Below are 26568 nucleotides of genomic sequence, written 5' to 3' on the forward strand. Positions count from 1 at the left end.
CGTTACGTCAGAACGACATCTCCTCTCCCCACCTTCTTTACCTTGTCGGGAAGGGCAGGGCGGGGGCTGGGGGGTGTACGCGCTGATGTCACGACGTCCCACTCGGGGCGTGGTTTAGCTGGGACTTGACGGCCTGACGTCATGCCGCCCAGCAACGTCGCCCCCGATTGTGCAAATATGGAAGAAGAGGGCGGGGTTTGCGGGGGACGCGCTGATGTCATGGCGTCCTCTCAGCGCGTGGTTCGAGCTCGGCGACGTCATCTCCACCCTGCCCCGCCCCTATTCTCCTCATATGGATGTGAGGGGGGGGGCGTGGCTCAGGGGGTGGGGACGCGCTGACGTCGCCCTCCCCTCCTGAGCGCGCGCGGCCCGGACGTGGCGGCGCGCACGCTGTTGCCCTCCAGGGCGGGGCTGTCGCGAGCTGGGCCAGGGGCTGCGCGAGAGGCGGGCGGCAGGCGAGCGGCCGTTAGAAGGCGGCAGGGTGGGCGACAGGACGGTCAGAGGGGGAGCGCTGTCCCAGCCCCCTGGGGTAGGGGGCCGAATAGAGAGGGCTGTGTGTGGGTGTGTGTCCACCCCCCTGCCTCACTGACCCTGTGCCTGGCCTGAGAGGGTGGGGAGTGTCCATCCCCCCCTGGCCAGAGCATCTAGACTGACCATCACATTGGCCACATTCTCTGCAGTGGCCAATCCCCTTGGCCACATTCTCCAGACTGACCCCTCCCCCCCCCCCTCTCCTTTGGCCACATTCTCCAGACTGACCATCACATTGGCCACTTTTCCCCCAATTGACCATCTCCGCTTGGCCACATTCTCGGAAACTGACCATCACATTGGCCACGTTCTCCAGAGGTGACCATTCTCCCTTGGCCACGGGATCCAGCGTGACCGTCCGATGGGCCAGCGGGACGGGAGTGACCGTCACCTAGGCCGGAGAGGGGGAGAGTGAAAGCTTCTCTCCCCCCCACCACCCCCCCCCCCCCCAGGAAGGAGGGCGGGAGAGACCGTGCCCCCTCTGTACGGCCAAAGAGGGAGGGGGGGTAGGTAAAACAGGGAGTGACCATCTTCCTGACCGGATCTGACCAGGGGTGACCCCCCTCAGCCCAGCCCGGGAGGGCCGGAGGAGGAGAGAGTGAGGCCATTGCGTCTATGCCCGGCCAGTGGGAGGGAGGGAGACAGTGACCATCTCCGCCCAGGGAGGGAGGGAGAGAGAGAGAGAGAGAGTGTGACCATCTCCGGCCAGAGTGACGCCCACTCTCTCTCTCTCTCTCTCTCTTCCCCCCCCCCCCCCACCGCCCCATCGCCATGGACCACAGCCCAGAACGACAGTCTGCCACAGGAGAGCAGACAAGAGCTGAGCAAAGCCCTGGCGTGCCTGCTGACCAGTGTTCGGGACGTCCCGTGACGATGGCGGCGCCCGCAGAACAGACCATGCCCGTCCTGCCTGTGCCCACAACTCCTGCCGCAGACCAGCCTCGATTGTCGCCCGCAGAGCGTCCTCCTCCGTCTCCGCACCGCGAGCCGGCGGCGGATGCGGGACCCCGGCAGGCGCCCGCCGCACCGGCTGGACGGACGCCCGCGCCAGAACCTGGACCGACGCCCGCGGAACGGGCGGTGTCCCGCGAGCCCTCGCTGGAGGGGCCACCCCGAGCGAGCCGGTTGCCCGCCCCGCCGGCTTCTCCACGCATTAGCGGCGGGGGGGTCCCCCCCGACGCCCTCTCGCTGGCCGACACTGTCTCGCTCTCCGGCCAGATGGACTCCGTCTCCATGTACGGCACGGCCGAGTCTCTGCTGCAGGAAGACGGTAGCTCACTGGGGTCAGACTCGGAACTCAACGGCAGTACGGCATCATCGCGACGAACGGACAAGTACGGATTCCTGGGCGGCGCCCAGTTCTGCGGAGCCCAGTGAGTATTGGGGGGGGGGGGGGGGGGTAAAAGGGGGCGCAGGGAGGGAGGGGGCATGGGGTTGAGTGATGTTCGCCCCCTCCCGTACGAATCAGTACCAGCAGTAGGTCACTCAGCCCCATCACGTCCTGCTATCCCACTCCATAAGATCCTGCCCGATCACGTTGTGGCATGGTGGCACTGCTGCTTCCCAGCGCCAGGGACCTGGGTTCGATTCCCGGCCTCGGGTCGCCGTCTGTGCGGAGACTGCAAATTTCCCCGTGTCTGCGTGGGTTTCCTCCAGGTGCTCCGGTTTCCTCCCACAGTCCAAAGATGTGCAGGTGAGATGGATTGGCCATGCTAAATTGTCCCTTAGTGTCCAAAGATGTGTAGGTTAGGTGGATTGGCCATGCTAAATTGTCCCTTAGTGTCCAAAGATGTGTAGGTTAGGGTGGATTGGCCATGCTAAATTGTCCCTTAGTGTCCAAAGATGTGTAGGTTAGGGGGATTGGCCATGCTAAATTGTCCCGTAGTGTCCAAAGATGTGTAGGTTAGGGGGATTGGCCATGCTAAATTGTCCCGTAGTGTCCAAAGATGTGTAGGTTCGGGGGATTGGCCATGCTAAATTGCCCCTTAGTGTCCAAAGATGTGTAGGTTAGGGGGATTGGCCGTGCTAAATTGCCCCGTAGTGTCCAAAGATGTGTAGGTTAGGTGGATTGGCCATGCTAAATTGTCCCTCAGTGTCCAAAGATGTGTAGGTTAGGTGGATTGGCCGTGCTAAATTGTCCCGTAGTGTCCAAAGATGTGTAGGTTAGGTGGATTGGCCGTGCTAAATTGTCCCTTAGTGTCCAAAGATGTGTAGGTTAGGTGGATTGGCCATGCTAAATTGTCCCTTGGTGTCCAAAGATGTGTAGGTTAGGGGGATTGGTCATGCTAAATTGTCCCTTAGTGTCCAAAGATGTGTAGGTTAGGTGGATTGGCCAAGCTAAATTGTCCCTTGGTGTCCAAAGATGTGTAGGTTTGGTGGATTGGCCATGCTAAATTGTCCCGTAGTGTCCAAAGATGTGGAGGTTAGGTGGATTGGCCATGCTAAATTGCCCCTTAGTGTCCAAAGATGTGTAGGTTAGGTGGATTGGCCATGCTAAATTGCCCCTGAGTGTCCAAAGATGTGTAGGTTAGGTGGATTGGCCATGCTAAATTGCCCCTTAGTGTCCAAAGATGTGTAGGTTAAGTGGATTGGCCATGCTAAATTGTCCCTTAGTGTCAGGGGGAGTAGCTGGGGTAAATGCATGGGGATAGGGCTTGGGCGGAACGCTCTGTCGGAGAGTCGGGCCGAACGGCCTCCTCCTGCGCTGTGGGGTTTCTATGCTCTACCATCGAGCTCCACTACCCTCTTCCCCCCCCCTTCTCCATCTCTCCCCCACCTCCCTCCCCAAGAGCGGTATTTTGAGGATGGTACGTATAACTAGTGGAGTGCCACGGGGATCAGTGTTGGCCCCTCAATTAGAACATAGAACATAGAACAGTACAGCACAGAACAGGCCCTTCGGCCCACGATGTTGTGCCGAGCTTTATCTGAAACCAAGATCAAGCTATCCCACTCCCTACCATCCTGGTGTGCTCCATGTGCCTATCCAATAACCGCTTAAATGTTCCTAAAGTGTCTGACTCCACTATCACTGCAGGCAGTCCATTCCACACCCCAACCACTCTCTGCGTGAAGAACCTACCTCTGATATCCTTCCTATATCTCCCACCATGAACCCTATAGTTATGCCCCCTTGTAATAGCTCCATCCACCCGAGGAAATAGTCTTTGAACGTTCACTCGATCTATCCCCTTCATCATTTTATAAACCTCTATTAAGTCTCCCCTCAATCTCCTCCGCTCCAGAGAGAACAGCCCCAGCTCCCTCAACCTTTCCTCATAAGACTGACACTCCAAACCAGGCAGCATCCTGGTAAATCTCCTCTGCACTCTTTCCAGCGCTTCCACATCCTTCTTATAGTGAGGTGACCAGAACTGCACACAATATTCCAAATGTGGTCTCACCAAGGTCCTGTACAGTTGCAGCATAACCCCACGGCTCTTAAACTCCAACCCCCTGTTAATAAAAGCTAACACACTATATGCCTTCTTCACAGCTCTATCCACTTGAGTGGCAACCTTTAGAGATCTGTGGATATGGACCCCAAGATCTCTCTGTTCCTCCACAGTCTTCAGAACCCTACCTTTGACCCTGTAATCCACATTTAAATTAGTCCTACCAAAATGAATCACCTCACATTTATCAGGGTTAAACTCCATTTGCCATTTTTCAGCCCAGCTTTGCATCCTATCTATGTCTCTTTGCAGCCTACAACAGCCCTCCACCTCATCCACTACTCCACCAATCTTGGTGTCATCAGCAAATTTACTGATCCACCCTTCAGCCCCCTCCTCTAAGTCATTAATAAAAATCACGAAGAGCAGAGGACCAAGCACCGATCCCTGCGGCACTCCGCTAGCAACCTGCCTCCAGTCCGAAAATTTTCCATCCACCACCACCCTCTGTCTTCGATCAGACAGCCAGTTACCCATCCAATCGGCCAACTTTCCCTCTATCCCACACCTCCTCACTTTCATCATAAGCCGACCATGCGGGACCTTATCAAACGCCTTACTAAAATCCATGTATATGACATCAACCGCCCTACCTTCATCAACACACCTAGTTACCTAGTTATAATTGTTTGCATTATATGTTAATAACTTGGACAAGGGCAGTTTTGATTTGATTTATTATTGTCACATGCACTGGGATGCAGTGAAAAGCATTGTTTCTTACAGACAAAGCATACCGTTCATAGAGAAGGAAAGGAGAGGGTGCAGAATGTAGTGTTACAGTCACAGCTAGGGTGTAGAGAAAGGTCAACTTAGTGCGAGGTCGGTCCATTCAAAAGCAGCAGGGAAGACACGGGGAGAACGTGCAGACTCCGCACAGACAGTGACCCGAGCCGGGAATCGAACCCAGGTCCCTGGAGCTGTGAGGCAGCAGAGCTAACCCGCTGTGCCACCCAGCAGCCGAAGACCAGAGGGGACATAATCTCAGAGTCGGGGGAGGTCTCCCGTTAAAAACTTCCGATTTGATTTGATTTATTATTGTCACATGCACTGGGACACAGTGAAAAGTATTGTTTCTTGCGCACTGTACAAAGCAAACAAAGAACAGTACAGCACAGGAAACAGGCCCTTCGGCCCTCCAAGCCTGTGCCGCTCCTTGGTCCAACTAGACCAATCGTTTGTATCCCTCCATTCCCAGGCTGCTCATGTGACTATCCAGGTAAGTCTTAAACGATGTCAGCGTGCCTGCCTCCACCACCCTACTTGGCAGCGCATTCCAGGCCCCCACCACCCTCTGTGTAAAAAACGTCCCTCTGATGTCTGAGTTATACCTCGCCCCTCTCACCTTGAGCCCGTGACCCCTCGTGATCGTCACCTCCGACCTGGGAAAAAGCTTCCCACTGTCCACCCTCTCTATCCCCTTCACAATCTTGTACACCTCTATTAGATCTCCCCTCATTCTCCGTCTTTCCAAGGAGAACAACCCCAGTCTACCCAATCTCTCCTCATAGCTAAGACCCTCCATACCAGGCAACATCCTGGTAAACCTTCTCTGCACCCTCTCTAACGCCTCCACGTCCTTCTGGTAGTGCGGCGACCAGAACTGGACGCAGTATTCCAAATGTGGCCGAACCAGCGTTCTATACAGCTGCATCATCAGACTCCAGCTTTTATACTCTATACCCCGCCCTATAAAGGCAAGCATACCATATGCCTTCTTCACCACCTTCTCCACCTGTGCTGCCACCTTCAAGGATTTGTGGACTTGCACACCCAGGTCCCTCTGTGTTTCTATACTCCTGATGACTCTGCCATACCGTTCATAGAGTGCAGAGGGGAGAAGGAGAGAGTGCAAAATGTAGTGTTACAGTCATAACTAGAGTGTAGATAAAGATCAGCTTAATGCTGAACTTAATAGTTGTTTGAGGAGGTTACAAGGAAGTTAGATAAAGGAGAACCAGTGGACCTGATTTATTTAGATTTCCAGAAGGTCTTTGACAAGGTGCCGCAGAGGAGACTGTTTAATAAGTTAAGAGCCCATGGTGTTAAGGGTAAGATCCTGGCATGGATAGAGGATTGGTTGACTGGCAGAAGGCAGAGAGTGGGGATAAAGGGGTCTCTCTCAGGATGGCAGCCGGTGACTAGTGGTGTGCCTCAGGGGTCAGTGCTGGGACCACAACTTTTCACAATACACATTAACGATTTGGAGGAAGGAACTGAAGGCACTGTTGCTAAGTTTGCGGATGATACAGAGATGTGTAGAGGGACAGGTAGTATTGAGGAAGCGGGGGGCTGCGGAAGGACTTGGGCAGGTTGGGAGAGTGGGATAAGCAGTGACAGATGGAACACAATGTGGAAAAGTGTGAGGTTCGGCACTTTGGAAGGAGGAATGGAGGAGAGACTATTCTCTAAATGGGGAAATGCTTCGGAAATCAGAATCACAAAGGGGCTTGGGAATCATTGTTCAAGATTCCCTTGAGGTTAACGAGCGGGTTCAGTCGGCAGTTAGGAAGGGAAATGCAATGTTAGCATTCATGTCGAGAGGGCTAGAATACAAGAGCAGGGATGGACTTCTGAGGCTGTATAAGGCTCTGGTCAGACCCCATTTGGAGCATTGTGAGCAGTTTTGGGCCCCGTATCTAAGGAAGGATGTGCTGGGCCTTGGAAAGGGTCCAGAGGAGGTTCACAAGAATGATCCCTGGAATGAAGAGCTTGTCGTATGAGGAACGGGTTGAGGACTCTGGGTCTGTACTCGTTGGAGTTTAGAAGGATGAGGGGGGGATCTTATTGAAACTTACAGGATACTGCGAGGCCTGGATAGAGTGGACGTGGAGAGGATGTTTCCACTAGTAGGAAAAACTAGAACCAGAGGGAACACAACCTCAGGCTAAAGGGACGATCCTTTAAAACAGAGATGAGGAGGAATTTCTTCAGCCGGAGGGTGGGGAATGTGTGGAACTCTTTGCCGCAGAAGGCTGTGGAGGCCGGGTCATTGAGTGTCTTTAAGACAGAGATAGATAGGTTCTTGATTAATAAGGGGATCGGGGGTTATGGGGAAAAGGCAGGAGAATGGGGATGGGAAAAATATCAGCCATGATTGAATGGGGGAGCAGACTCGATGGGCCGAGTGGCCTCACTCTGCTCCTATGCCTTATGTTCTTATTATGTGAGTTAAGTCCATTCAAAAGTCTGATGGCAGCAGGGGAGAAGCTGTTCTTGAGTTGGTTGGTCAGACTTTTGTATCTATACAGTAAATGGCAGAACCCTTAAGAGTATCGACAGGCAGAGGGATCTGGGTGTACAGGTACACAGGTCACTGAAAGTGGCAACGCAGGTGGAGAAGGTAGTCAAGAAGGCATACGGCATGCTTGCCTTCATCGGCCGGGGTATTGAGTTTAAAAATTGGCAAGTCATGTTGCAGCTTTATAGAACCTTAGTTAGGCCGCACTTGGAATCTAGTGTTCAATTCTGGTCGCCACACTACCAGAAGGATGTGGAGGCTTTGGAGAGGGTTACAGAAAAGATTTACCAGGATGTTGCCTGGTACGGAGGGCATTAGCTGTGAGGAGATGTTGGAGAAACTTGGTTTGTTCTCACTGGAGGTTGAGGGGAGACCTGATAGAAGTCTACAGGATTATGAGGGACAGAGTGGATAGTCAGAAGCTTTTTCCCCCAGGGTGGAAGAGTCAGTTACTCGGGGGGGAACAGGTTTAAGGGGCGAGGGGCAAGGTTTAAAGGAGATGTACGAGGCAGATTTTTTACACAGAGGGTGGTGGGTGCCTGGAACTCGCTGCCGGGGGAGGGAGTGGAAGCGGATACGGTAGTGAGTTTTAAGGGGCGCCTGGACAAATCCATGAATAGGATGGGAATAGAGGGATACGGTCCCCGGAAGGGTAGGGGGTTTTAGTTCAGTCGGGGGCAGCACGGTCGGTGCAGGAGGGCCGAAGGGCCTGTCCCTGTGCTGGAATTTTCTTTGTTCCGTGTTTGTGACCTCATTAAAACATCTCCGATTCTGACACGTGGGAGCCTCGAAGGGGGAGGGCTGGATACTCAGGATAATTCACACCCCCCTCGTTGTGGGGAGGTCTAGGACAGGAGGGGGTCTTTGGGTGAGGGGGGGGGGGGGGCGGGTGCTACAGTTTTGGAATAAGAGGCTTCCCTCATTTAAGTCGGAGAGGCGGAGGAATTTCTTCTCTCGGAGTGAGGGGTCCATCTGTGGAATACCGTCCCCCCCCCCCCCCACCAAGCCCCGGAAGAGCGGGGAGGGCTGCAACTCATGGGGGGGTCGAGGGTTAGAGGGGGGGACGGCGGGGAGAGAGAGACAAGGAAGTGAAGTCAAGGCCACGATTGGATCGGACAGAATCTCAATCGAGTGGGATTGCAGGGCTGGACGGGCCGGGTGGCCTCCTGATCGGAGGAGGGGTCACGGGGGCGGGTGAGAGAGTGAGAGACAGGGGAGTGGAGTTGAAGTCAGAATCAGGGTCGGACCGAGTGGGACAGCAGGGCTCGAGGGGCCGGGTGGCTGTCGCCTGATTTGAGGAGGGAGGCGATGGTTATGGGGGGGATATGAGGGGATGGGGAGAACGAAGAAAATTCCAGCACAGGAACAGGCCCTTCGGCCCCTCCTGCACCGACCATGCTGCCCCCGACTGAACTAAAACCCCCTACCCTTCCGGGGACCGTATCCCTCTATTCCCATCCCAGAGAGAGAGGGGGGCGCAGGGAGAGAGAGGGGGGCGCAGGGAGAGAGAGGGGGGCGCAGGGAGAGAGAGGGGGGCGCAGGGAGAGAGAGGGGGGCGCAGGGAGAGAGAGGGGGGCGCAGGGAGAGAGAGGGGGGCGCAGGGAGAGAGAGGGGGGCGCAGGGAGAGAGAGGGGGGCGCAGGGAGAGAGAGGGGGGCGCAGGGAGAGAGAGGGGGGCGCAGGGAGAGAGAGGGGGGCGCAGGGAGAGAGAGGGGGGCGCAGGGAGAGAGAGGGGGGCGCAGGGAGAGAGAGGGGGGCGCAGGGAGAGAGAGGGGGGCGCAGGGAGAGAGAGGGGGGCGCAGGGAGAGAGAGGGGGGCGCAGGGAGAGAGAGGGGGGCGCAGGGAGAGAGAGGGGGGCGCAGGGAGAGAGAGGGGGGCGCAGGGAGAGAGAGGGGGGCGCAGGGAGAGAGAGGGGGGCGCAGGGAGAGAGAGGGGGGCGCAGGGAGAGAGAGGGGAGCGCAGGGAGAGAGAGGGGGGCGCAGGGAGAGAGAGGGGGGCGCAGGGAGAGAGAGGGGGGCGCAGGGAGAGAGAGGGGGGCGCAGGGAGAGAGAGAGGGGGGCGCAGGGAGAGAGAGAGGGGGGCGCAGGGCGAGAGAGAGGGGGGCGCAGGGCGAGAGAGGGGGGCGCAGGGAGAGAGAGGGGGTGCAGGGCGAGAGAGGGGGGTGCAGGGAGAGAGAGGGGGGCGCAGGGAGAGAGAGGGGGGCGCAGGGAGAGAGAGGGGGGTGCAGGGAGAGAGAGGGGGGTGCAGGGAGAGAGAGGGGGGCGCAGGGAGAGAGAGGGGGGCGCAGGGAGAGAGAGGGGGGCGCAGGGAGAGAGAGGGGGGCGCAGGGAGAGAGAGGGGGGCGCAGGGAGAGAGAGGGGGGCGCAGGGAGAGAGAGGGGAGCGCAGGGAGAGAGAGGGGGGTGCAGGGAGAGAGAGGGGGGTGCAGGGCGAGAGAGGGGGGTGCAGGGCGAGAGAGGGGGGTGCAGGGAGAGAGAGGGGGGTGCAGGGAGAGAGAGGGGGGTGCAGGGCGAGAGAGGGGGGTGCAGGGAGAGAGAGGGGGGTGCAGGGCGAGAGAGGGGGGTGCAGGGAGAGAGAGGGGGGTGCAGGGAGAGAGAGGGGGGTGCAGGGAGAGAGAGGGGGGGTGCAGGGCGAGAGAGGGGGGTGCAGGGAGAGAGAGGGGGGTGCAGGGAGAGAGAGGGGGGTGCAGGGAGAGAGAGGGGGGTGCAGGGAGAGAGAGGGGGGTGCAGGGAGAGAGGGGGGTGCAGGGCGAGAGAGGGGGGTGCAGGGAGAGAGAGGGGGGCGCAGGGAGAGAGAGGGGGGTGCAGGGAGAGAGAGGGGGGGTGCAGGGCGAGAGAGGGGGGTGCAGGGAGAGAGAGGGGGGTGCAGGGAGAGAGAGGGGGGTGCAGGGAGAGAGAGGGGGGCGCAGGGAGAGAGAGGGGGGTGCAGGGAGAGAGAGGGGGGTGCAGGGAGAGAGAGGGGGGTGCAGGGAGAGAGAGGGGGGTGCAGGGAGAGAGGGGGGTGCAGGGCGAGAGAGGGGGGTGCAGGGCGAGAGAGGGGGTGCAGGGAGAGAGAGGGGGGCGCAGGGAGAGAGAGGGGGGTGCAGGGAGAGAGGGGGGGCTGCAGGGCGAGAGAGGGGGGTGCAGGGCGAGAGAGGGGGGTGCAGGGGGAGAGAGGGGGGGTGCAGGGAGAGAGGGGGGTGCAGGGAGAGAGAGGGGGGGGTGCAGGGAGAGAGAGAGGGGGGGTGCAGGGAGAGAGAGAGGGGGGGTGCAGGGAGAGAGAGAGGGGGGGTGCAGGGAGAGAGAGAGGGGGGTGCAGGGAGAGAGAGAGGGGGGTGCAGGGAGAGAGAGAGAGGGGGGTGCAGGGAGAGAGAGAGGGGGGGTGCAGGGAGAGAGAGAGGGGGGGTGCAGGGAGAGAGAGGGGGGGGGTGCAGGGAGAGAGAGAGGGGGGGTGCAGGGAGAGAGAGAGGGGGGGTGCAGGGAGAGAGAGAGGGGGGGTGCAGGGAGAGAGAGAGGGGGGTGCAGGGAGAGAGAGAGGGGGGGTGCAGGGAGAGAGAGAGGGGGGGTGCAGGGAGAGAGAGAGGGGGGGTGCAGGGAGAGAGAGAGGGGGGGTGCAGGGAGAGAGAGGGGGGGTGCAGGGGAGAGAGGGGGGGTGCAGGGAGAGAGAGGGGGGGTGCAGGGGAGAGGGGGGTGCAGGGAGAGAGACAGGGAGGGGGGTGCAGGGAGAGAGGGGGGGCAGGGAGAGAGAGGGGGCTAAAAGAAGACATGAGGTTGCTTTGGCAGACAAGGTGAAGGATAATCCTAAGAGCTTCTACAGGTGTATTAAGAGCAACAGGATAGTAAGGGATAAAATTGGTCCTCTTGAAGACCAGAGTGGTAGACTGTGTATGGAACCAAAAGAGATGGGGGAGATATTAAATGGGTTTTTTGCATCCGAATTTACTAAGGAAACGGGCATGGAGTCTACGGAAATAGGGCAAACTGGTAGGGAGGTCATGGAACCTTTACAGATTAAAGGGGAGGAGGTGCTCGCTGTCTTGAGGCAAATCAGAGTGGATAAATCCCCAGGACCGGACAGGGTATTCCCACGGACCTTGAGGGAAGCTAGTGTTGAACTTGCAGGGGCCCGGGCAGACATATTTAAAATGTCAGTATTCACGGGGGAGGTGCCGGATGATTGGAGGGTGGCTCGTGTTGTTCCGTTGTTTAAAAAAGGCTCAAAAAGTAATCCGGGAAATTATCGGCCAGTAACTTTGACGTCAGTAGTAGGTAAATTATTGGAAGGAGTACTAAGAGATAGGATCTACAAATATTTGGATAGACAGGGACTTATTAGGCTTTGTGCGTGGTAGGTCATGTTTGACCAATCTATTCGAGTTTTTCGAGGAGGTTACCAGGAAAGTGGATGAAGGGAAGGCGGTGGATGTTGTCTACCTGGATTTCAGCAAGGCCTTTGACAAGGTCCCTCATGGGAGGTGAGTTAGGAAGGTTCAGTCGCTAGGTATACATGGGGAGGTAGTAAATTGGATTAGACACTGGCTCAATGGAAGAAGCCAGAGAGTGGTTGTGGAGGATTGCTTCTCTGAGTGGAGGCCCGTGACTAGTGGTGTGCCGCAGGGATCGGTGTTGGGTCCATTGTTGTTTGTCATCTATATCAATGATCTGGATGATAGGGAGTGGGATAGCTTGATCTTGGTTTCAGATAAAGCTCGGCACAACATCGTGGGCCGAAGGGCCTGTTCTGTGCTGTACTGTTCTATGTTCTATGATAATGTGGTAAATTGGATCAGCAAATTTGCTGATGATACAAAGATTGGAGGTGTAGTGGACAGTGAGGAAGGCTTTCGAAGCTTGCAGAGGGATTTGGACCAACGAGAAAAATGGGCTGAAAAATGGCAAATGGAATTTAACGCAGACAAGTGTGAGATATTGCACTTTGGAAGGACAAACCAAAGTAGAACGTACAGGGTAAATGGTCGGACTCTGAAGAGTGCAGTTGAACAGAGGGATCTGGGAATACAGGTACAGAATTCCCTAAAAGTGACGTCACAGGTGGATAGGGTCGTAAAGAGTGCCTTTGGTACATTGGCCTTTATAAATCGGAGTATCGAGTATAAAAGTTGGAGTGTTATGGTAAGGTTATATAAGGCATTGGTGAGGCCGAATTTAGAGTATGGTGTACAGTTTTGGTCACCTAGTTACAGGAAGGATGTAAATAAGGTTGAAAGAGTGCAGAGAAGGTTCACAAGGATGTTGCCGGGACTTGAGAAGCTGAGTTACAGAGAGAGATTGAATAGGTTGGGACTTTATTCCCTGGAGCGTAGAAGATTGAGGGGTGATTTGATAGAGGTGTATAAGATTTAGATGGGTATAGATAGAGTGAATACAAGCAGGCTTTTTCCGCTGAGGCTAGGGGAGAAAAAAACCAGAGGGCATGGGTTAAGGGTGAAAGGAGAAAAGTTTAAAGGGAATATTAGGGGGGGCTTCTTCACGCAGAGAGTGGTGGGAGTGTGGAATGAGCTGCCGGATAAAGTGGTAAATGCGGGGTCACTTTTAACATTTAAGAAAAACTTGGACGGGTTCATGGATGAGAGGGGTGTGGAGGGATATGGTCCAAGTGCAGGTCAGTGGGACTAGGCAAAAAATGGTTCGGCACAGACAAGAAGGGCCAAAAGGCCTGTTTCTGAGCTGTAATTTTCTATGGTTCTAGGGAGGGGGAGAGAGAGAGGACAGGGACAGGGACAGAGAGAGAGAGAGGATAGGGATGGGGAGAGAGAGAGGACAGGGACAGGGACAGAGAGAGAGAGAGAGAGAGAGAGGAAAGGGATGGGGAGAGAGAGAGGACAGGGACAGGGACAGAGAGAGAGAGGGAACAGGGAGGGGGAGAGAGAGAGAGAGAGGACAGGGAGCGGGAGAGAGAGAGGACAGGGAGCGGGAGAGAGAGAGGACAGGGAGGGGGAGAGAGAGAGAGGACAGGGAGCGGGAGAGAGAGAGGACAGGGAGGGGGAGAGAGAGAGAGGACAGGGAGCGGGAGAGAGAGAGGACAGGGAGCGGGAGAGAGAGAGGACAGGGAGCGGGAGAGAGAGAGGACAGGGAGCAGGAGAGAGAGAGGACAGGGAGCGGGAGAGAGAGAGGACAGGGAGCGGGAGAGAGAGAGAGGACAGGGAGGGGGAGAGAGAGAGAGGACAGGGAGCGGGAGAGAGAGAGGACGGAGCGGGAGAGAGAGAGGACAGGGAGGGGGAGAGAGAGAGAGGACAGGGAGCGGGAGAGAGAGAGGACAGGGAGCAGGAGAGAGAGAGGACAGGGAGCGGGAGAGAGAGAGGACAGGGAGCGGGAGAGAGAGAGGACAGGGAGCGGGAGAGAGAGAGGACAGGGAGCGGGAGAGAGAGAGAGGACAGGGAGGGGGAGAGACAGACGGACGGAGAGAGAGATGGATGGAGGGAGATGGAGGGACAGGCAGGGAGAGAAAGGGGAGGGGGGGGACGGGCAGGGGGAGAGGTGGGGACAGGTGGGGGGAGGGGGGGGAAGGGGGGACAGGCGGGGGGGAGGGGATCAGGTGGGGGGAGAGGGGGGCACAGGCGGTGGGAGGGGGGAAGGGGAGACAGGCGGGGGAAGGGATCAGGTGGGGGGAGAGGGGGGCGCAGGCGGGGGGGAGGGAGGCACAGGCGGGGGGAGAGGGGCGGTCAGGCGGGGCGGGAGGGGGGCACAGGTGGTGGGAGGGGGGGGGAAGGGGAGACAGGCGGGGGAGGGCACAGGCGGGGGGAGAGGGGGGGTCAGGCGGGGGGAGAAGGGGGTCAGGCGGGGGGGGGGGGAGAGGGGGGGTCAGGTGGGGGGGGAGGGGGGCACAGGCGGGGGGAGAGGGGGAGTCAGGCGGGGGGGAGGGAGGCACAGGCGGGGGAAGGGAGGCACAGGCGGGGGGAGAGCGGGGGTCAGGCGGGGGGAGAGCGGGGGTCAGGCGGGGGGAGAGGGGGGGTCAGGCGGGGGGAGGGGGGGGTCAGGCGGGGGGAGAGGGGGGGTCAGGCGGGGGGAGAGGGGGGGTCAGGCGGGGGGAGAGGGGGGGTCAGGCGGGGGGAGAGGGGGGTCAGGCGGGGGGAGAGGGGGGGTCAGGCGGGGGGAGAGGGGGGTCAGGCGGGGGGGAGGGGGTGTCAGGCGGGGGGGAGGGGGTGTCAGGCGGGGGGGAGGGGGTCAGGCGGGGGGGGAGGGGGGGGTCAGGCGGGGGGGGAGGGGGGGGTCAGGCGGGGGGAGAGGGGGGGTCAGGCGGGGGGAGTGGGGGGGTCATGCGGGGGGAGAGGGGGGGTCAGGCGGGGGGGAGAGGGGGGTCAGGCGGGGGGGAGGGGGGTCAGGCAGGGGGGGAGGGGGGTCAGGCGGGGGGGGAGGGGGGTCAGGCGGGGGGGGAGGGGGGTCAGGCGGGGGGAGAGGGGGGTCAGGCGGGGGGAGAGGGGGGGTCAGGCGGGGGGAGTGGGGTCAGGCGGGGGGAGGGGGGCACAGGCGGGGAGAGGTGGGGACAGGGTGAGAGCTGAAAGTGGGGCGAGTGGGGGAAGGTGGCAGTGATATCTGACAGGATCTTGTCTGGTGGCCAGGCAGGGCTGAAGGGTAGCCTGGTGTGTGAGTGGGACTGCAGGCCTGTGCGCCTGCTGCTGGATTGCGACAGTGAGAGACACAGCATGGAGGCCACATCCTCCCAAGTGTGGTCTGGCTCAGCGCTGCCTGGAAGAGCAGGAGGATGTTCTTGGGCTGGGTGTGTGTGGTCTAACCAAGGTTATGTTTAAGTGTGCGAACGTGTGTGTGTGTGAGAGAGGAGCAAGGCCACTCCAGTGTATCTCAACCACAGGGTGCTGTGAGTCAGGGGAGGGGAGGGAGAGGTCTGTATCCCTAACTCACTCCGGGTATCTGTTATTCTGTATCTAAACCACCCTGAACCCCTCGATTAGATTCCAGTCTGTAACTCACTCCCGGGTATCTGTTATTCTGTATATAAACCACCCTGAACCCCACGATTAGATTCCAGTCTGTAACTCACTCCCGGGTATCTGTTATTCTGTATCTAAACCACCCTGAACCCCTCGATTAGATTCCAGTCTGTAACTCACTCCCGGGTATCTGTTATTCTGTATCTAAACCACCCTGAACCCCTCGATTAGATTCCAGTCTGTAACTCACTCCCGGGTATCTGTTATTCTATATATAAACCACCCCGAACCCCTCGATTAGATTCCAGTCTGTAACTCGCTCCTGGGGAGCTGTTATTCTATATATAAACCACCCCGAACCCCTCGATTAGATTCCAGTCTGTAACTCACTCCCGGGTATCTGTTATTCTATATATAAACCACCCCGAACCCCTCGATTAGATTCCAGTCTGTAACTCACTCCCGGGTATCTGTTATTCTATATATAAACCACCCCGAACCCCTCGATTAGATTCCAGTCTGTAACTCGCTCCCGGGGAGCTGTTATTCTATATATAAACCACCCTGAACCCTCGATTAGATTCCAGTCTGTAACTCACTCCCGGGTATCTGTTATTCTATATATAAACCACCCCGAACCCCTCGATTAGATTCCAGTCCGTAACTCACTCCCGGGGAGCTGTTATTCTCTATATAAACCACACCGAACCCCTCGATTAGATTCCAGTCTGTAACTCACTCCCGGGTATCTGTTATTCTATAGATAAACCACCCCGAACCCCTCGATTAGATTCCAGTCTGTAACTCACTCCCGGGTATCTGTTATTCTATATATAAACCACCCCGAACCCCTCGATTAGATTCCAGTCTGTAACTCACTCCCGGATATCTGTTATTCTATATATAAACCACCCCGAACCCCTCGATTAGATTCCAGTCTGTAATTCACTCCCGGGTATCTGTTATTCTATATATAAACCACCCCGAACCCCTCGATTAGATTCCAGTCTGTAACTCACTCCCGGGTATCTGTTATTCTATATATAAACCTCCCCGAACCCCTCGATTAGATTCCAGTCTGTAACTCGTTCCCGGGTATCTGTTACTCTGTATATAAACCACCCCGAACCCCTCGATTAGATTCCAGTCTGTAACTCACTCCCGGGTATCTGTTCTGTATATAAACCACCCCGAACCCCTCGATTAGATTCCAGTCTGTAACTCGCTCCCGGGTATCTGTTATTCTATATATAAACCACTCCGAACCCCTCGATTAGATTCCAGTCTGTAACTCACTCCCGGGTATCTGTTATTCTCTATATAAACCATCCTGAACCCCTCGATTAGATTCCAGTCTGTAACTCACTCCCGGGTATCTGTTACTCTGTATATAAACCACCCTGAACCCCTCGATTAGATTCTAGTCTGTAACTCGCTCCCGGGGAGCTGTTATTCTCTATATAAACCACCCTGAATCCCTCGATTAGATTCCAGTCTGTAACTCACTCCCGGGGAGCTGTTATTCTGTATATAAACCACACCGAACCCCTCGATTAGATTCCAGTCTGTAACTCGCTCCCGGGTATCTGTTACTCTGTATATAAACCACCCCAAACCCCTCGATTAGATTCCAGTCTGTAACTCACTCCCGGGTATCTGTTATTCTATATATAAACCACCCCAAACCCCTCGATTAGATTCCAGTCTGTAACTCACTCCCGAGTATCTGTTATTCTATATATAAACCACCCCGAACCCCTCGATTAGATTCCAGTCTGTAACTCTCTCCCGAGTATCTGTTATTCTATATATAAACCACCCCGAACCCCTCGATTAGATTCCAGTCTGTAACTCACTCCCGAGAATCTGTTATTCTATATATAAACCACCCCGAACCCCTCGATTAGATTCCAGTCTGTAACTCACTCCCGGGTATCTGTTATTCTATATATAAACCACCCTGAACCACTCGATTAGATTCCAGTCTGTAACTCACTCTCGGGTATCTGTTATTCTATATATAAACCACCCCGAACCCCTCGATTAGATTCCAGTCTGTAACTCACTCCCGAGTATCTGTTATTCTATATATAAACCACCCCGAACCCCTCGATTAGATTCCAGTCTGTAACTCACTCCCGGGTATCTGTTATTCTATATATAAACCACCCTGAACCCCTCGATTAGATTCCAGTCTGTAACTCACTCCCGGGTATCTGTTATTCTATATATAAACCACCCCGAACCCCTCGATTAGATTCCAGTCTGTAACTCACTCCCGAGTATCTGTTATTCTATATATAAACCACCCCGAACCCCTCGATTAGATTCCAGTCTGTAACTCACTCCCGGGTATCTGTTATTCTATATATAAACCACCCCGAACCCCTCGATTAGATTCCAGTCTGTAACTCACTCCCGAGTATCTGTTATTCTATAGATAAAGGGCACAGACTCAAAATAAAGGGGGGTCAGTTTAGGACAGAGTTGAGGGGGAACCTCTTCTCTCAGAGGGTAGTGAATCTCTGGAATTCTCTGCCCATTGAAGCAGTGGAGGCTACCTCGTTGAATATGTTTAAATCACGGATAGATGGATTCCTGATCAATAAGGGAATTAGGGGTTATGGGGATCAGGCGTGTAAGTGGTACTGATCCACGTCAGATCAGCCATGATCTTATTGAATGGCGGGGCAGGCTCGAGGGGCTCGATGGCCTACTCCTGCTCCTATTTCTTATGTTCTTCTGTTCTAAACTTCAACCTCTGAATCATGGGCTGGTGGGGTACGGCTGCATTCGCAAATGTGCCTCATTGGGCCCAGATCAGCCAGGATTCTTTTGAATGGTGGAGCCTGTGCATGGGTCTGAATGGCCACCCCCCCCTGCTCTTGTTTCTTCGATCTGGGGGCTGTGCGTTGTGGTGTCTGTGGTGACCTGTGTCGCAAATGGACGCAGGTAAAAGATCACAGAAGGCTTCGATAGAATTCCGCCCAATTCACCCACTTCGAACGCAAGTGCGATTTGCCCCTTATTTATGTGGGTAAATGTGAGGTTATCCACTTGGGACGTGTTGTGAAAGGGAGGTTGATTCCTTCTCTGAGAACTAACCTCACCATTCAAAGAGGAATTCCTCACCTCTTTAACCTGTTAAAGTGAGTGTGAGAGGGGGGAATATCGACGCTTCAACAACTTTGAGTGATTAAATTAAGGGCGGCACGGTAGCACAGTGGTTAGCACTGCTGCTTCACAGCTCCAGGGTCCCGGGTTCGATTCCCGGCTCGGGTCACTGTCTGTGTGGAGTTTGCACATTCTCCTCGTGTCTGCGTGGGTTTCCTCCGGGTGCTCCGGTTTCCTCCCACAGTCCAAAGATGTGCGGGTTAGGTTGATTGGCCAGGTTAAAAATTGCCCCTTAGAGTCCTGGGATGCGTAGGTTAGAGGGATTAGCGGGTAAATATGTGGGGGTAGGGCCTGGGTGGGATTGTGGTCGGTGCAGACTCGATGGGCCGAATGGCCTCCTTCTGCACTGTAGGGTTTCTATGATTTCTATGATTTCTATGAAATCAAAATCACTACAACAAGAACAAAGAAAATTCCAGCACAGGAACAGGCCCTTCGGCCCCTCCTGCACCGACCGTGCTGCCCCCGACTGAACTAAAACCCCCGACCCTTCCGGGGACCGTATCCCTCTATTCCCATCCTATTCATGGATTTGTCCAGACGCCCCTTAAAGGTCACTGCCGTATCCGCTTCCACTACCTCCCCCCGGCAGCGAGTTCCAGGCACCCACCACCCTCTGTGTAAAAAACCTGATGTGGAGATGCCGGCGTTGGACTGGGGTAAACACAGTAAGAGGTCTCACAACACCAGGTTAAAGTCCAACAGGTTTATTTGGTAGCAAATACCATAAGCTTTCGGAGCACTGCTCCTTCGTCAGATGGAGTGGATATCTGTTCTCAAACAGTGCAAACAGACACAAAATCAAGTTGCAGAATACTAATTAGAATGCGAATCCTACAGCCAACCAGTCTTAAAGGTACAGACAATGTGAGTGGAGGGAACATTAAACAGGTTAAAGAAATGTGTATTGTCTCCAGACAGAACAGCTAGTGAGATTCTACAAGCCCAGGAGGCAAGCTGTGGGGGTTACTGATAATGTGACATAAATCCAACATCCCGGTTTAGGCCGTCCTCATGTGTGCGGAACTTGGCTATCAGTCTCTGCTCAGCGACTCTGCGCTGTCGTGTGTCGTGAAGGCCGCCTTGGAGAACGCTTACCTGAAGATCCAAGGCTGAATGTCCGTGACCGCTGAAGTGCTCCCCCACAGGAAGAGAACAGTCTTGCCTGGTGATTGTCGAGCGGTGTTCATTCATCCGTTGTCGTAGCGTCTGCATGGTTTCCCCAATGTACTATGCCTCGGGACATCCTTTCCTGCAGCGTATCAGGTAGACAACGTTGGCCGAGTTGCAAGAGTAGGTACCGTGTACCTGGTAGATGGTGTTCTCACGTGAGATGATGGCATCCGTGTCGATGATCCGGCACGTCTTGCAGAGGTTGCTGTGGCAGGGTTGTGTGGTGTCATGGTCACTGTTCTCCTGAAGGCTGGGTAGTTTGCTGCGGACAATGGTCTGTTTGAGGTTGTGCGGTTGTTTGAAGGCAAGAAGTGGGGGTGTGGGGATGGCCTTGGCGAGATGTTCGTCTTCGTCAATGACATGTTGAAGGCTCCGGAGGAGATGCCGTAGCTTCTCCGCTCCGGGGAAGTACTGGACGACGAAGGGTACTCTGTCCACTGTGTCCCGTGTTTGTCTTCTGAGGAGGTCGGTGCGGTTTTTCGTTGTGGCGCGTCGGAACTGTCGATCGATGAGTCGAGCGCCATATCCTGTTCTTATGAGGGCATCTTTCAGCGTCTGGAGGTATCTGTTGCGATCCTCCTCATCCGAGCAGATCCTGTGTATTCGGAGGGCTTGTCCGTAGGGGATGGCTTCTTTAACGTGTTTAGGGTGGAAGCTGGAGAAGTGGAGCATCGTGAGGTTATCCGTGGGCTTGCGGTACAGTGAGGTGCTGAGGTGACCGTCCTGAATGGAGATGCGTGTGTCCAAGAATGCAACTGATTCCGGAGAGTAGTCCATGGTGAGTCTGATAGCCAAGTTCCGCACACATGAGGACGGCCTAAACCGGGATGTTGGATTTATGTCACAATAACAGTAACCCCCACAGCTTGCCTCCTGGGCTTGTAGAATCTCACTAGCTGTCCTGTCGGGAGACAATACACATCTCTTTAACCTGTGTTTAATGTTCCCTCCACTCACATTGTCTGTACCTTTAAAACCTGGTTGGCTGTAGGATTCGCATTCTAATCAGTATTCTGCAACTTGATTTTGTGTCTCTGTGCCCTGTTTGAGAGCACATTTCCACTCCATCTGACGAAGGAGCAGTGCTCCGAAAGCTTATGATATTTGCTACCAAATAAACCTGTTGGACCTTAACCTGGTGTTGTGAGACTTCTTACCGTAAAAACTTGCCTGAGACATCTCCTTTAAACCTTGCCCCTCGCATCTTAAACCTGTGCCCCCGAGTAATTGACTCTTCCACCCTGGGGGAAAAGCTTCTGACGATCCACTCGGCCTCTCATAACCTTGTAGACATCTATCAGGTCTCCCCTCAACCTCCGTCGCTCCAGTGAGAACAAACCAAGTTTCTCCAACCTCTCCTCATAGCTAATGCCTTCCATAACCAGGCAACATCCTGGTAAATCTTTCCTGTAACCCTCTCCAAAGCCTCCACATCCTTCTGGTAGTGTGGCGACCAGAATTGAACACTATATTCCAAGTGCGGCCTAACTAAGGTTCTGTAAAGCTGCAACATGACTTGCCAATTTTTAAACTCAACGCCCCGGCCGATGAAGGCAAGCATGCCGTATGCCTTCTTGACTACCTTCTCCACCTGTGTTGCCACTTTCAGTGACCTGTGTACCTGTACACCCAGATCCCGCAGAACTACCTGAGACTCCCTCTGTAAAATCAACAAGTGACACTTTATTTATCTAACGAAACAGGTTAGCTGTTAACAACCCAAATAGACGCGATTCTAGTGGCGTGCTGTCCCGATAAACACAATTCTCACTTCTTAACAAAAACAAATGGAATTTTTGTCGCTCTCCAAGTTACGACCAGGTTTGTTGTCTTCTGGAATCCTCCGTCTTCATTCTTCTGCCTGGAATCTCTCTCTTCTTTTGGTACCTTTTTGCTGTTCAGATGAGGCTTTGAGTTGTCAGCTGCGGCAGAGAGAGCAGTTGCTGTCTCTCTCTCTCTCTCTCTCTGGAGCTGAGACCCTCCTCTTATGCCCCTGATGACAGACCAACATCTCCACAAATTCTCAGGTTCCCAAAATATCAAATTAATCTCTTAATAGGCTGCTGCTATCCCAGTGCCGAACTTAAATTGATTGGCTCGAGTTCAGAAAACAGCCTGTTGTGTTGGCGACACAAACGGTTTGGCCTCCGATGCGATGTTTCGGTCTGTGTACTGCGTATGCACCTGCCTTTTTTTTAAAAAAAAACATGCGCTTCCAGACAGGTCGCAATAATAGGAAGGCAGATTATTATTCGAATGGGTGTAAATTGAGAGAGGCGGACACTCAGCGAGACCTTGGTGTCCTCGTGCGTCAGTCGCTGAGAGTAAGCGTGCAGGTACAGCAGGCAGTAAAGAAGGCAGATGGTATGTTGGCCCTTCATAGCGAGAGGATTTGAGTATAGGGATAGGGATGTTTTGCTGCAATTGTACAGGGCGTTGGTGAGGCCACACCTGGAGTATTGTGTGCAGTTTTGGTCTCCTTATCTGAGGAAGGATGTCCTTGCTATAGAGGGAGCACAGAGAACATAGAACAGTACAGCACAGAACAGGCCCTTCGGCCCACGATGTTGTGCCGAGCTTTATCTGAAACCAAGATCAAGCTATCCCACTCCCTATCATCCTGGTGTGCTCCATGTGCCTATCCAATAACCGCTTAAATGTTCCTAAAGTGTCTGACTCCACTATCACTGCAGGCAGTCCATTCCACACCCCAACCACTCTCTGCGGAAAGAACCTACCTCTGATATCCTTCCTGTATCTCCCACCACGAACCCTATAGTTATGCCGCCTTGTAATAGCTCCATCCACCCGAGGAAATAGTCTTTGAACGTTCACTCTATCTATCCCCTTCATCATTTTATAAACCTCTATTAAGTCTCCCCTCAGCCTCCTCCGCTCCAGAGAGAACAGCCCTAGCTCCCTCAACCTTTCCTCATAAGACCTACCCTCCAAACCAGGCAGCATCCTGGTAAATCTCCTCTGCACTCTTTCCAGCGCTTCCACATCCTTCTTATAGTGAGGTGACCAGAACTGCACGCAATATTCCAAATGCGGTCTCACCAAGGTCCTGTACAGTTGCAGCATAACCCCACGGCTCTTAAACTCCAACCCCCTGTTAATAAAAGCTAACACACTATAGGCCTTCTTCACAGCTCTATCCACTTGAGTGGCAACCTTCAGAGATCTGTGGATATGAACCCCAAGATCTCTCTGTTCCTCCACAGTCTTCAGAACCCTACCTTTGACCCTGTAATCCACATTTAAATTAGTCCGACCAGAAGGTTTACCAGGCTGATCCCTGGGATGGCGGGTCTGTCATACCAGGAGAGACTAAGTCGGTGAGGATTATATTCACTGGGGTTTATGAAGAGTGAGAGGGGATCTGATAGAAACTTATAAAATTCTAAGAGGGTTCGACAGGGTGGATTCAGAAAGAATGTTCCCGATGGTGAGGGAGTCCAGAACGAGAGGGTCACAGTTTGAGGGGAAGGGGTTAAACCTTTTAGGACTGAGGTGAGGAGAAATTTCTTCACCCAGAAGTTACAGAGATAGGGAGGGGGTGTAGGGGGCTGGAGGGGGTTACAGAGATAGGGAGGGGGTGTAGGGGCTGGGGGAGGTTACAGAATAGGGAGGGGGTGTAGGGGGCTGGAGGAGGTTACAGAGATAGGGAGGGGGTGTAGGGGGCTGGAGGGGGTTACAGAGATAGGGAGGGGGTGTAGGGGGCTGGAGGAGGTTACAGAGATAGGGAGGGGGTGTAGGGGCTGGAGGAGGTTACAGAGATAGGGAGGGGGTGTAGGGGCTGGAGGAGGTTACAGAGATAGGGAGGGGGTGTAGGGGCTGGAGGGGGTTACAGAGATAGGGAGGGGGTGTAGGGGACTGGAGGGGGTTACAGAGATAGGGAGGGGGTGTAGGGGCTGGAGGAGGTTACAGAGATAGGGAGGGGGTGTAGGGGGCTGGAGGTGGTTACAGAGATAGGGAGGGGGTGTAGGGGCTGGAGGAGGTTACAGAGATAGGGAGGGGGTGTAGGGGCTGGAGGAGGTTACAGAGATAGGGAGGGGGTGTAGGGGGCTGGAGGGGGTTACAGAGATAGGGAGGGGGTGTAGGGGGCTGGAGGAGGTTACAGAGATAGGGAGGGGGTGTAGGGGGCTGGAGGAGGTTACAGAGATAGGGAGGGGGTGTAGGGGCTGGAGGAGGTTACAGAGATAGGGAGGGGGTGTAGGGGCTGGAGGAGGTTACAGAGATAGGGAGGGGGTGTAGGGGGCTGGAGGAGGTTACAGAGATAGGGAGGGGGTGTAGGGGGCTGGAGGGGGTTACAGAGATAGGGAGGGGGTGTAGGGGCTGGAGGAGGTTACAGAGATAGGGAGGGGGTGTAGGGGCTGGAGGAGGTTACAGAGATAGGGAGGGGTGTAGGGGGCTGGAGGGGGTTACAGAGATAGGGAGGGGGTGTAGGGGGCTGGAGGAGGTTACAGAGATAGGGAGGGGTGTAGGGGGCTGGAGGAGGTTACAGAGATAGGGAGGGGTGTAGGGGGCTGGAGGAGGTTACAGAGATAGGGAGGGGGTGTAGGGGGCTGGAGGGGGTTGCAGAGATAGGGAGGGGGTGTAGGGGGCTGGAGGAGGTTACAGAGACAGGGAGGGGGTGTCGGGGGCTGAAGGAGGTTACAGAGATAGGGAGGGGTGTAGGGGGCTGGAGGAGGTTACAGAGATAGGGAGGGGGTGTAGGGACTGGAGGAGGTTACAGAGATAGGGAGGGGGTGTAGGGGGCTGGAGGAGGTTACAGAGATAGGGAGGGGTGTAGGGGGCTGGAGGAGGTTACAGAGATACGGAGGGGGTGTAGGGGCTGGAGGAGGTTACAGAGAGGGAGGGGGTGTAGGGGGCTGGAGGAGGTTACAGAGATAGGGAGGGGGTGTAGGGTCTGGAGGAGGTTACAGAGATAGGGAGGAGGTGTAGGGGCTGGAGGAGGTTACAGAGATAGGGAGGGGGTTTAGGGGGCTGGAGGAGGTTACAGAGATAGGGAGGGGGTGTAGGGGGCTGGAGGAAGTTACAGAGATAGGGAGGGGGTGTAGGGGGCTGGAGGGGGTTACAGAGAGAGGGAGGGGGTGTAGGGGGCTGGAGGGGGTTACAGGGATAGGGAGGGGGTGTAGGGGGCTGGAGGGGGTTACAGAGAGAGGGAGGGGTGTAGGGGGCTGGAGGGGGTTACAGAGAGAGGGAGGGGGTGTAGGGGGCTGGAGGGGGTTACAGGGATAGGGAGGGGGTATGGGGGCTGGAGGAGGTTACAGAGATAGGGAGGGGGTGTAGGGGGCGGGAGGGGGTTACAGAGAGAGGGAGGGGGTGTAGGGGACTGGAGGAGGTTACAGAGATAGGGAGGGGGTGTAGCGGCGGCTGAGTTGGACCCTGCTGCTCCACAGCGACTCGGAGAGCCAACCCAGCGTCACCCTGGGCAGCTGGGTTTCCGTATGGTGCTCTGAAGGGATCCCATTGTCGAGGGGACAATGGGAGCAGTGTGAGGATGTGCAAGGGACTGGGCCACCCTGAGTCGATGAGAGAGCATTCTGCTCCCACAAGATGCAGCGGTCGAGAGAGAGAGAGGGGTCAGATACAGAGTAAAGCTCCCTCTACACTGTCCCCCATCAAACACTCCCAGGACAGGGACAGCGCGGGGTTAGATACAGAGTAAAGCTCCCTCTACACTGTCCCCATCAAACACTCCCAGGACAGGGACAGCACGGGGTTAGATACAGAGTAAAGCTCCCTCTACACTCTCCCCATCAAACACTCCCAGGACAGGGACAGCGCGGGGTTAGATACAGAGTAAAGCTCCCTCTACACTGTCCCCATCAAACACTCCCAGGACAGGGACAGCACGGGGTTAGATACAGAGTAAAGCTCCCTCTACACTGTCCCCCGTCAAACACTCCCAGGACAGATACAGCACGGCGTTAGATACAGAGTAAAGCTCCCTCTACACTGTCCCCCATCAAACACTCCCAGGACAGGTACAGCACGGGATTAGATACAGAGTAAAGCTCCCTCTACACTGTCCCCCATCAAACACTCCCAGGACAGGTACAGCACGGGGTTAGATACAGAGTAAAGCTCCCTCTACACTGTCCCCATCAAACACTCCCAGGACAGGTACAGCACGGGGTTAGATACAGAGTAAAGCTCCCTCTACACTGTCCCCATCAAACACTCCCAGGACAGGTACAGCACGGGGTTAGATACAGAGTAAAGCTCCCTCTACACTGTCCCCCATCAAACACTCCCAGGACAGGGACAGCACGGGGTTAGATACAGAGTAAAGCTCCCTCTACACTGTCCCCCATCAAACACTCCCAGGACAGGTACAGCACGGAGTTAGATACAGAGTAAAGCTCCCTCTACACTGTCCCCATCAAACACTCCCAGGACAGGTACAGCACGGGGTTAGATACAGAGTAAAGCTCCCTCTACACTGTCCCCCATCAAACACTCCCAGGACAGGTACAGCATGGGGTTAGATACAGAGTAAAGCTCCCTCTACACTGTCCCCCATCAAACACTCCCAGGACAGGTACAGCACGGGGTTAGATACAGAGTAAAGCTCCCTCTACACTGTCCCCATCAAACACTCCCAGGACAGGTACAGCACGGGGTTAGATACAGAGTAAAGCCCCCTCTCCACTGTCCCCATCAAACACTCCCAGGACAGGTACAGCACGGGGTTAGATACAGAGTAAAGCCCCCTCTACACTGTCCCCCATCAAACACTCCCAGGTCAGGTACAGCACGGGGTTAGATACAGAGTAAAGCTCCCTCTACACTGTCCCCCATCAAACACTCCCAGGACAGGGACAGCACGGGGGTTACAGGGTGAGTCTGTGTGTACTCTGGGATGAGGGTTCCTGAGCGCTGTTCTCTCTCTGTCTCTCAGGGACAGTGCGATCCCACTGGATGTCGCTCGACAGCGGGAGCTCAAGTGGTTGGAGATGTTGAGCCATTGGGACAAATGGGTCGCTCGGCGCTTCGACAAGGTCAGAGGTCATTTCACAGCTCCTCCCCCTCTCTCCGTCCCCCGCCCCCCTCTCTCCGTCCCCCTCCCCCTCTCTCTGTCCCCCTCCCCCTCTCTCTG

At 55.3% G+C, this 26568-nt stretch overlaps 1 protein-coding gene across 1 annotated transcript; it reads left to right on the plus strand.

The window, feature by feature from the left end:
* Positions 1 to 419: 419 nt before the first annotated feature.
* Positions 420 to 26470, plus strand: LOC144490794 (uncharacterized; the record flags this gene model as incomplete). Its single annotated transcript, XM_078208495.1, has 2 exons — positions 420 to 1904; positions 26371 to 26470. Coding segments are annotated over exons 1-2 (702 nt in total), but the record flags the coding sequence as incomplete, so codon positions are not given.
* Positions 26471 to 26568: the final 98 nt, after the last annotated feature.

The sequence above is a fragment of the Mustelus asterias genome, unplaced genomic scaffold, assembly GCF_964213995.1.
Source record: "Mustelus asterias unplaced genomic scaffold, sMusAst1.hap1.1 HAP1_SCAFFOLD_3813, whole genome shotgun sequence".
NCBI lineage: Eukaryota > Metazoa > Chordata > Chondrichthyes > Carcharhiniformes > Triakidae > Mustelus > Mustelus asterias.